A 12,141-nucleotide genomic window follows, 5' to 3' on the forward strand; every position below is an offset into this window, starting at 1 on the left:
CACAAGGGAACAAGGCTTGTGCTGGTTCCAGGCTCTGAAGGGTTTCTTCCCCCTCGTCCGTTACCCACTCCGGTGGGGGGAAGCATTAAAAAATATCTGGCAGAGTGGCAGAAAATAACCCAGGACAATTGGGTGCTGAATATTGTTCGCAGTGGATACTCGCTATATTTTACAAGCCCTCCGTCGATTCCTCCCAACTCGCTCGCACTACATGGTACGTGAGTTGCAGAGAAAGGCCAACACCCTCTTACAGAAAAAGGGCGATAGAACCAGTTCCTCTGGCACAGAGAGGAACAGGACTGTATTCTCAGTCCGCAAGAAAGACAAGAACGAGTTCAGACCCATCCTCGACTTGCGACGGGCCAACAAATGGGTTTGCAGAGAAAAGTTTTGACTGTTGTCCTTGCATCAAACCTTCCCTCAACTTCATCAGGGAGACTGGCTATGCGCAATGGATCTGCAAGATGCATATTTTCATGTGCCCATAGCGAGGAAACATCACAAGTTCCTGCGATTCATCGTGAGCAACAACCATTACCAATATGCCGTGCTGACTTTCGGCCGGAAGTCAGAGCCTCAGACATTTTCCAAATGCATGGGCGTGTTGGCTACACATCTAAGGAAGAACAAGGTGTTCGTCTACCCGTATCTGGAAGACTGTTTGATCAGGCATCTGCGTTTCAGGAAGCGCAACTGCATTTCAATCGGACTTCCAATCTCATACTTCGTTTGGGCCTCCACATCAACCTCAACTAAGTCTGTCTCGACTTCTGTCCAATGTCTACAGTACCTGGGCGCAACCATCGATACACGCAGAGCAAACCTGTGTCCTTCGGAGGAGAGGCGCTATGGAAGGCTCAAGCTCTCATGACCATGCCCTCCCCGACGGTGAGGAAGGTATCTCCTCTCCTGGGCTACATGGCCTCCTGCATCTTCCTAGCTCCGAACGCACGCCTCCATATGGGATCCTGCAAGAATGTCCAGACGGATCAGTGGGACCAGAATCTAGGGGATTGGGAAGGCAGGATTCAACTGTCGCAGCAGGTTCTCCAGTCCATCCGATGGTGTGTTCTCCACGCAATCTCCTCCGGGGAACTCCCTTCCACAAATCATAGTGACGAATGCTTATCTCCATGGCTAGGTTGCACATTCCGACCATCTTCAGATACAGGGCACGTGGTCCTGAAAAGAGACCAAATACCACATCAACTTCCTGGTACTTCGAGCAGTCCATTTGGCGCTGAAAGCCTTCCAGCTGTCGTTTCACACCAGTTCCCTGCTTGTTCAGACGGACAATACAACCCCAATGTTCTACCTCAACAAGCAGGGGGGCCCGAGATCATGAGCGTTATCTCGGGAAGGCCAGGCCATCTGGAACAAGCTGTTGGCCAGGAACCTGACCATCACAGCAACTCACCTCCCAGGTGTTCAGAATGCCCAGGCAGACACGCTCAGTAGACTCATTCAAGAAAATCACGTATGGGTCTTAAAGGACGAAGTGGTGCAACACATCTTCGAAAGATGGGGTACTCGAGAGGTCGATCTGTACGCTAACGCATAAAACAGCAAATGCCACGACTTCGCCTCCAGGTTTTACCAACCAGGGACTCTGGAGAATGCACTTTGGATCAACTGGTCAGGCGGCTTTCTCTGCGCTTTTCCGCCAATTCCCCTGATCCCGACAGTACTGATCAAGCTCTCGCAATCACGGGCCAAGATGATCCTCATTGCTCCGGGGTGTGCCCATCAGTGGTGATTCACAGACCTACTCCACCGGTCTCTCCTGCCACATCTCTGTCTTCCATGCTGGCCGGACCTTCTGGCCAAGTTTGGCGGACAGACAGTGCACCCCAATCTCGTCGTTGAATTTGGCGGCATGTCTCCTGAGTTAGTACAGTACGGGCATTTGAATCTCCCTCGGGACTGTATGGAGATATTGAAGGAGGCCAAACTACCATCTACACACATGTCCTATGCATATAAAAGGAAGAGATTTTGCATCTGGTGTGCATCTAAGAATGTGGATCTTACCTCCTGCAAGGAAGATGTCATTCTTCCTTACTTGCTACACTTGGCTCCATCTGGCCTTCAGTTTCATTCGATCAAAGTTCACCTGGCAGCTTTAACTGCTTATAGGAAATGTCCATCACAAACTTCCTTTTTGTAAATCCCAGTTATCAGAGATTTACTTGAAGGATTGAAGAAAGTGTTTCTTCCCATTAGACGTCCTTCGCCTCCCTGGGAGCTCAATGTGGTCCTTTCACGACTGATGAGGGAACCATTTGAACCCATTCATAAGGCTTCCTGCTCAGCATCTGTCTTGGAAGAAGACTTTCTTTGTGGCCATAACTTGTGCCCGTAGGGTTAGCGAACTTCAGGCATTATGTTGTAAAGAGCCTTATACAGTCTTTCATTCCTCTATGGTAGTTATGAGGACTCAGCCTAAGTTCCTCCCCAAAGTTGATTCAGAGTTTCATGTGAACCAAACTATTACATTGCCCACATTTTTTCAGAATCCCTCTTCTCCTGCTGAGAGGTCGCTTCATTCCCTTGATGTTAGGAGGGTCTTGAAGTTCTAGGACTAAGGATATCCGTAGATCAGACCAGTTATTTGTAAACTACGGCTCGTCGAACTGGTCTAGCTACCTCCAAACAATACATTTCTTGGTGGATTGTTTCCTGTATTCAGCTGTGTTATCAGAAAGCCAACAAGACTCTGGTTAGTAATCATAGGGCTCACTCTGCCAGAGGTATAGCAGCTACTGCAGCTTTACTTCGTAACATACCTATTTCGGAAATCTGTAAGGCTGCCACTTGGAAATCAGTCCATACATTTACTAGGCACTACTGCCTAGACACTGATGCTAGGGCAGATGCTCAGGTTGAGCAGGCTTCACTATGAAATCTATTTGCACAATAGGGTGGTTGTTCTCTGTTTCTTCCACTGCTGGAGAGTTGTTTTGGGATGGGCTTGCTAGTCTATTGAAATGATTGACTATACACGGAAATCCCCTACAAGAGAAGGAGTAGTTTCTTACCTGGTAACTCCAGTTCTCTTGTAGGGGTATTTCCGTGATAATAATATTAAACCTGCCTGTCTCCCTGGTGGCAAACACGATCGTACCCAAGACTCAGCAGACTCTACTTCTTTACGCCTTCAAAAAGAACTGAAAGTAACTGCCTCTGACTGTACCGGGGGTCTCTGTAGACTCTTAAAGGCATGGTATCCATTTGCAGACACATGATGTATCGGGGGATCATTTGTGACTTCTGCAGGAGGAAGTTACGGCCCTCTTGGCCAAGGGGGCCATCGAGCGCGTTCCTGGGCCAGAAGTAGGGTGTGGTTGCTACTCCCACTACTTTCTGGTACCCAAGAAGGGCAAAGGGGGCCTACGCCCTATCTTGGACCTAAGGAACGTCAACGGCTTCCTCCTGAAGGAGAAGTTCAAGATGCTGACACTGGCTCAGGTCCTAGCTGCCCTGGACCCAGGAGACTGGATGGTAGCTTTGGACTTGCAGGATGCTTATTTCCACATCCCCGTCCTGCCGGCCCACCGGCGCTACCTGCGGTTCACGGTTGGCCACGAGCACTTTCTGTATACCGTGCTCCCCTTCGGCCTTACCAGCGCACAAAGGTGATGGCTGTGGCCGCAGCTCATCTGCGCAGGTTAGGAGTTTCAGTCTTCCCCTACCTCGACGACTGGTTGTTGAAGGCGGGCTCGCCCCAGACAGTCGTCAGCCACCTCCAGACTACGGCAGATCTCCTGCACCGGCTTGGGTTCTCCATCAATGTGCCGAAGTCACACCTGTGCCCCTCTCAGAAGCTCCTTTTCATTGGAGCGGTTCTCGACTCGGCGCGGTTTTGGGTTTATCCTCCCGAACAGCGGGTCCGGGATATTCAGGCTCTGATTCCCATCTTTCAGCCGTTATCCCGGGTCTCGGTCAGGTTGACGCTGCGGCTTCTGGGGCTGATGGCCTCCTGCATCCTACTGGTGCATCACGCCAGGTGGCGGATGCGGGCTCTGCAGTGGGACCTGAAGTTTCAGTGGGCCCAGCATCAGGGCAACCTATCCGACCACGTCCCTATCTCGGAGGGCACTGCGAGACAGCTGCAGTGGTGGCTCACGGACCGCGATTGGGTCAGCGGCAGATCCCTCTCTCTTCCCCAACCGGAGCACGTAGTTGTGACGGATGCGTCTCTCCAGGGCTGGGGAGGCCACATGGGAGAGGCGGAGATCAGAGGCCTCTGGTCTCCGGCGGAGGCCCAGCTCCACATCAACCTGTTGGAGTTACGGGCGATTCGTCTAGCACTGAAAGCATTCCTCCCCTCTGTCCGGGGGAGTGTAGTGCAGGTGTTCACGGACAACACCACCGCCATGTGGTACTGCAACAAACAGGGCGGGGTGGGGTCGTGGACCCTTTGCCAGGAGGCTCTGCGCCTCTGGCAGTGGCTGGAACGCCAGGGCGTGACCCTGGTGGCTCAACACCTGGCAGGATCTCTGAACGCCAGGGCGGACGTGCTCAGCCATCGGTGCATGATGGATCACGAATGGCGTCTGAACTCGGACGTGGCGCAAGGCCTCTTTCAGCGACGGGGAGAGCCTTGGTTAGATCTATTCGCCACCGAAGAGAACGCGCAATGTCATCAGTTCTGCGCGTTGGAATTTCCAAGGCGGCACTCGCTCGGAGACGCTTTTCGTCACGAGTGGAGTTGCGGTCTACTGTACGCCTTTCCGCCTATACCACTTCTGCCCAGAGTGCTGAAGAAGATCAAGCGCGACCGGGCCCAAGTCATCCTTGTGGCTCCGGACTGGGCTCGAAGGTACTGGTATCCAGAGCTACTTAGTATGTCAGTCGATCCCCCGGTTCGTCTGCCTCTTCAGGAGGACCTTCTGTCGCAGCAGCAGGGGACGGTCCTCCACCCGAACCTGTCCAGTCTCCACCTCCATGCTTGGAGATTGAGCGGCGACGGTTGAGGCCATTTGACTTGCCTCCTGAAGTCTGTAATGTCATTCTGGCAGCCAGGCGTCCCTCCACAAAGTCGGTATACGCCTGCAGGTGGAACAGATTTGAGGCATGGTGCACAGCAAAGGCTGTGGATCCTCTTGCTCCCCCTCTTTCTGAGGTTCTTCTCTTCCTTCTTTCTCTTGCCCAGCAGGGCTCTGCTCTGGGCACATTCAAGGGCTACCTTTCTGCCCTTTCAGCCTTTCTAAGGCTGCCTGATCAACCTTCTTTGTTCAAGTCCCCTATTGTAAATAGATTTCTAAAAGGCATCACACACACATTCCCTCCTGTTCCGTTTGTAATGCCTCAGTGGGACTTGAACCTGGTTCTTACGTTTCTGATGTGCGCTCCCTTTGAGCCACTTCACAACTGTCCTCTTCGCCTTCTTACTCTGAAGACTGCTTTCCTGGTTTCCATCACCTCTGCCAGGAGAGTGAGTGAGCTCCAGGCCCTTTCTTGTACTCCACCTTTCCTTTCTGTCCATCCGGACAAAGTGGTGTTGCGTACTAAGCCTTCTTTCCTGCTCAAGGTTGTCACAGCCTTCCACATCGGGCAGTCTATCACCTTGCCAACCTTCTTCCCGCCACCGCATCCCTAAAGAGGAAGAGCGGCTCCACCGTCTGGACTCAAAACGTGCGCTCTCATTCTACTTGGATTGCACACGCCAGTTCCGGGTGGATGACCAACTCTTTGTTGGTTACGTGGGCGCTAAGAAGGGGAAAGCGGTACACAAGAGGACCATCTCCCGGTGGATCATCTTGTGCATCCAGGCATGTTACTCCTTGGCTAAGAAGGAGCCACCTGTTGGATTGCGGGCTCATTCCACCCGAGCCACGGCGACTACCACTGCCCTGGGCAGGGGAGTGCCCTTACAAGACATCTGTCAGGCAGCTACGTGGGCATTGCTGCACACGTTTGCAAGACACTACTGCCTGGACAGCCAAGTCCGGAGGGATGGCTTCTTTGGCCGTTCCGTCCTGCAGGACTTTCTGGTGTGATTATTGGTTCGCAGACCCACCACCGGGGTTGGTATTGCTGGGGTATCTCTTCTAAGGTAAGGAATCTAATACTAACGCGTCTCTTTCAGATGCACAAGTTACTACTTGTGTAACGATATATCTGTAAGAGACATTAGTTAGTGATAGATTCCTTACCGACCCACCCATCCTTCCCGTTCTGCGAACCGATATCTAGGGTTAAGGTCATCCCCTTTCAGGGCCCTAGTTTCATGGCACCAGTGTTGGTTCTATCATGACACTGCATATCTGGCGCGGAAAAGCTGTGTATCAGAACTGACGTCAGCGCGCATGGGCGGCGTCTAAGTACTCCGACGACGTCATTCCGGCGCTAACGACGCCGACGACAGACGTGGAGCTGCGGACGACGCCTGCCGGCGCGCAGGGGTATTGCTACGCAAAATTTTCCGGATCCAGTCTGACGCCTGGGGATATTCTAAGGTAAGGAATCTATCACTAACTAATGTCTCTTACAGATATATCGTTACACAAGTGGTAACTTGTGCCTCTAGTTTACTCCGGGACCAGTGAGGTATGTAACAAAATGTGTCCTAAGGCTGCATGGGAGAGGTAGTACAAACTTGTATGACCCTCCAGCAGAAGTGAGGAATTTAACTGGAAGTTGAGTGCAGTTGTTCAGATGCTGCTTACCTACAAAAACAAATCTGAACTTCTCTGTCCACTCTTTTTTCTTATTGCTCGGAAAAACAGAAACATAGTGCTAGGTGGTCAATCCTCCTCCTCTCATCACCGGTTTGTTTCTGAGGAGTAGGTACGCTACCACAGGTGTTATTTTATCGCAGAAAAGCTTTTGGATTTGTCTTCCATGAGTTGTCTGGCTCTGCCAGACTTAAACAGCCCACGTAAACTTCACTTCCTAACTGACCCCTTTCAGTTTGAGCCCTTTAGAGAAGCCATTCTTAAAAATGTTTGAATATATGGCAGTGTGGGGGACTTCCAACATGCCAGTAGGATCAGCAGCTGCCGCGAAGGCTTACATAGTTACCCTATAACTACGCAGGCAGCTTTTGCATCTGGTCTTAGTCTGCTCCCTACGGAGTTGGTCTCAGAAGGTTCTAGCCAAGTATGTCATACGTGCAAGCGAAGTCTTATTTAAGGCCTCATCGCTCTAGAAATTATACTAACATTTTGAAATACACTTAAAAGATGATATTTTTATGTTTTAGTCACATAACAGCTCCTAAAAAGGCACCCAATCCTGAGCAATTTCAACACCCTGAGAAACAGTTGTTTTTTCTGAACTGTATGCCTTCAGAGATGAAGAGGCGGATTCAGCGGCTGACCACTTACTGTCTACTAGGGGGGAAAGTCTCCTCTGAGTATCCCTTTATGATGAATCTACAAAACACTAGAACGGTGAATAGCTCTCCAGCAGGGTTATAATTCCACTATGCTCAACCTGCAGAAGTGTAGACCACCTTTTCTTCAGTGATTAAGAAAGCTGAAGAGCCTTTAAATTGAGATATTTTAGTTTATACTAATCAGCAGCCCAGCCTTGTTAGTGCGATTTCCAGGCTGTCTAAGCACGCTATTTTCTCCTTTAATGAAGTACCTATTTTTAGAAGAATTGGAACTAAGAGTACTGGTGGGGCGATTGTAGAACTTCTTTACTCAATGCAGTGCCATCATATTCAGATGCTCGCGAAAGAAAAAGGATAGTTAGTTGTAAGTCACATCAGGGGTTTGGAAACAAAGATGTGTTGAAAAGACAAGGGCATGTCGTCTTTAGGCACTTGACAATAAGGATGTCTTGGTTGAGAGACAAGATGGAATTCTCTTAGTCCATTGACTACTCTGTCCCATCTGCCCCCTTAATTGTCTTTGCACACTTTCACCAAATATCATTGTTTTGGACTATGTTGTAAGAAGCGAGGATTGCATGTTCACTAGTATTTGTTTTTTCAGTTTCTGAATATCAAATATCCTGGTCTAGGCACACTATTTATAAATTGACTTCTTTTGTGGACTTTACTTTGGGAACCTTTTATCTTGAGGATGAATATAAATTAGAAAAACAATTGCCTTCCTTTAATAATGCCTTTTCTAGTGGATTACAGTGTATGTCTGCATATTGCCCTCCACCTCCCCTCTCCAAAGATATGTCATTTAGTGACTTTTTCTCTGCCTTTTGTGTGGGGAATTTAGCTGTACTGACATCGTTAGCACAGTGTTTCCTCATATAACCAGCATTTCCCTTTAGGCTAGAGGTATTGAGAGACAAGTGAAAAGTTAGTGCTGGTACGGGTCCCTGTCATGCACTTTTCGGACTCCAAATACATTAATTTCATAGAATATACTGGATCTATTCTGACAACTTGAAAGATACTTTGGATTGACTAATTATCCATCAGAAAAAAACATTGCTGCAGGTAAGTAAACTATTGTTTTGCTCGAAGCAGTGTCACTTGTATAAATGGCTGGTCATGTAATGGAATGAAGTAGGTTCTGTCTCCTCTGCTTTCTCCTTCCTGCAATATGTACAGAGAATACTTACAGTGATGTTTTGGAAATGTCTCCCATTTAAAATGACATACCTGATGTGATGTATAACACTCAAATGGTATCTCAGAACTGAGGAACTGAAGTCGTTTTTTTATGTAACCATTTAGTGGTACCTTTCGCTAACTGATTGCACTTAAAGCTGCTTTTTCCTACTTTATAACTGGATGGAATAGGCATGCCCCTGATTGAACTACTTCTACCCGATTGACAAAGGTTTGGCGGGGACTTACTCTCATAGCACGTTTGGCTTACTCCTGATTTCGAGGAGGTGGCCAGGAATAAACTAGAGACTCCACCTTGCATCTCAAATACAGGAGCAAGTCAGGAGTGCCACAAAATATTCCTGCTCTTCAAATGCCAAACTCTTGGCGAACAAATCCCTTTTTCTTGCTTTCTTTCATTTTGCCGATATCTCTGATGGTAAAAGCTTAGTTGTTATTCACTTCCAGCTAGACATATATACAAAGTAGTTTTATAGCCTTTGCAGAAAGGGTTGTCAATTCGGTATTCTTGGTGGAAAACATTGTTTAGAAATTCCAAACGCACAGAGCAAACTTGTTTGATTTATATATTGCAGTCTGTCATTTAATATTCATGTACGTGCATTTTCTTTTTTCTTCTAGCTTTTTCCTCGTCGATGTACATGGTTGTATGTTATGAATAATTGTTTACTCTCAGTGTCTGGTAAGGTTTTAAATTATTATAGATCCTACATTATTTTCTATAAATATGACAATCCTATTTCTCAATGCATTTTGAATTATTACATTTTCAGGTAAAGCCTCACAGCTGTATTCCCACATGTTACCTGGACTCTTTGATTATGCAAGACAGATGCAGAAGTTGCCAGTTGCTATTCCAGCACACAAGCTCCCAGATAGGATACTCCCCAGGTAAGTTTTCTTGAAGGTCACCTCTACCATGAAAATATGGACACTCTGGTATTTTCAAGACTGTAAGTAGAAATTCTATGATGCTTCTATTTTTAAATACCAATCTGATCTAGACATCTAGCTGCAGATGCTGGATTAATGTTGTTATAATAGCCCAGTTCCCCTTTGTAAGTCAGTTACTCATACTTCAGGGAGCTCTGTTACTTTTTTGGGGGCATTCTTCATTGATCCCGAATTTTTAAAAACGTAAAAGACTTTAGATGCATCAATACACAACACGTTCTTAATTACACCCCAGCCTCTTTGCTTTGACCCACTCTTTTCTAGTGTTTCCACTGAAAAGTGTTTTCTTTTGGAAAAGTGCACTTCACCAGCTCACTCTGTGAATGGAGTGTGAGTAATCGTCTAGCAATTTGTCTGCAGGAGAAACAATATAGTCCACTCTTCCTGAATTTATTGTGGCTGTTATGTACAAATAAAATGTAAGATCAGTTAATGAAGAAGACCATGGTACTAAGTTCAGCAGAGGATAACTGTGTCAGTAGGGTTAGTGCCTTGTTTGGGCCATATCCTCAACTGACTACTCAGAAAGAATTCCCAAGCATAATTCGGTAGGCATAAATTATACAGAATGAAAAAGAAAGAGAGAGAGAGAGATATGAACCTCAGGATTCTTAGAAATAGCTCAAGCTGTCATAAATTTAATGTCATAGCATACACTACTGTGTATTGAATTTTCCATGAACCACACACATAAATTACATAATTTCTCTTCACATACAACTTCAAAGTACACTTTTTGTCTGTATACTGAGTATTGCTCAGGTACATGACATTTAAGTCTGCATCAAAGAATTTTAAATTAGTTTTTGAATTTGTAAGGTTGTTCATTTAAATGTACTTCAGTCCCCTTATTTCCATTGTCAAAGTGGATAATTTCAGAAAATGTATAACTCTTTTGTAGTATTTACATCTGGCCACCCATCCCCTGACTCCAACTGGAAGATGAATGCTTGTTGTCTGTTTCTCTTCTCAGAATGATAGGTCAGGTTTATTAAAAAGAAGGAACATTCTCTCTTTTGCTGCCAAAAATGGTTTAGATTAAACTGTAGTTCAAATGGAAATTTGAGTACTACATTTATATTGTAACTTAGTGATGCGGCCTTTTGAGCCAATAAGAATTCTTCATTGTGCCTGCCAAGAGGAAATTTATTTATCTGTTCCCAGTGATTCAAACTATTCTTACCTTTTGACTTGGATATTTCTCTTGAGGAGTCTCACTGTTTGGCTTTCTATTTGCACTGTTTCACTGTTATGAACACAACAATTTCTTTAATGTAATTTCTGATGTGACCCTGGAGTTTTGGCCTAATTTGAGCAGGATAATGTTTGTATATTGTAGATCTGTAGAACACAGACTAATATCCTTATTTAGGAGGGCCACACAAAATTGCCCAGGTCTGCCATCAGATGCCAGCATTTTCATTACAAATCATTAAATATTTGCCCAAGGCATTTCACTAAAGGTCCAGAAGGGGCCCTAGGTAGCAGAATTGTATCTCTACCCCTTTTTTGAACTAGCAGTCTTTCTAATCATCAGTCCACAGGTCTAGGTTCTTCATTGAGTGATATACTGTCACAGTGTGCATGCAGTTTCCATGTTCAGCAAACAAAATTACCCAGAGGAAGAAATCGCCCACTGTAAAACAAGCAGTGCACAGGCTTGGTATACTACATAGGGGTAGTTAGCGCTAAATAAATGTTGCAATACAATGCAGTCTGATGTTGTCACATATTGTCATGCTGCTAGACTAAGAATAAAAGAAATTCTGATGCAATTGTCTTTTTTTCAACGGAAATCTGAACCATGATTTCCATTCATGTAGTTACTTATGCCATTTTATCACTGTGATGATCCTAAAGGTAAACCCATAAAAATCTACGTAATTTTATTTTTTTCAAACATAAATTTGCTAGACCCCTAGTGTAACCACCATTTTGATAGACTTCTCGCTGCAGATTCCTTACCTTTTAAATATTCACTAGGTGTCAGACTGCATATGTAAACTTTTCGGCAGTACCTCTACGCTGGTAGGTGGTGCCGTAAGGCTCTACACTGACGCCATTCCACTCCGGAAATGATGTGCAGAGCCTATAAAGGTGCCTCTCTTTCTTGCTAATGTCAGTTCCTTTCTTTCTGCACTACTAGATGCTTATCTGGGAGTTCTCTCAGAGACACATACCAGCAATATTTTATCAAAATGTTCTGTATGTAAGGGATGTCATCTCCAAAAACGACATTGTTCAAGCTCTGTGAAGACTGTTGCAACAAATATCTGTGACAGATGCACCTCAGGTGTGCCTGGGATCGAGTCACGACTCCCAATGCCTGAAAGGACTGCACGTCGAGGAACCCAAAGTCCAACTGGAACTGCAAGAATAAACTTTATATCACCAAGCACAAGAAGACTCCTCAGCGAGACAGATCTAAGTTGCTGTTGCAAGTCCACGGTTCAGTTCTGTTCCTGCTCCAGGAGCCGCCAAAGCTGGTCCAAAGGCCTCTCTTTGCTGTGAATCAAATCATCAGTTAGGTACAAAAAAAGCGCAAGAAATTGAAGCAGAACTTGGTGCCTTCTCACCACTCACACTTACCTGAGCAGGTGCAAGGATGGCGCAATGGCTCTCGATCTTGCTCCTGGAGTTGC

At 46.3% G+C, this 12,141-nt stretch overlaps 1 protein-coding gene across 7 annotated transcripts in view; it reads left to right on the forward strand.

Annotated features, from left to right (window-relative positions):
* Positions 1–12,141, forward strand: part of MAP4K3 (mitogen-activated protein kinase kinase kinase kinase 3) — a 1,422,157-nt gene that overhangs the window by 798,082 nt on the left and 611,934 nt on the right. For all 7 annotated transcript variants that reach the window (XM_078649063.1, XM_078649064.1, XM_078649058.1 and 4 more), the window contains 2 exons: positions 9,167–9,227; positions 9,319–9,436. In XM_078649063.1, coding sequence (XP_078505189.1) covers positions 9,167–9,227; positions 9,319–9,436 — 179 coding nt within the window. The remainder of the gene's footprint in view (positions 1–9,166; positions 9,228–9,318; positions 9,437–12,141) is intronic.

The sequence above is a fragment of the Lissotriton helveticus genome, chromosome 6 (assembly GCF_964261635.1).
Source record: "Lissotriton helveticus chromosome 6, aLisHel1.1, whole genome shotgun sequence".
NCBI lineage: Eukaryota > Metazoa > Chordata > Amphibia > Caudata > Salamandridae > Lissotriton > Lissotriton helveticus.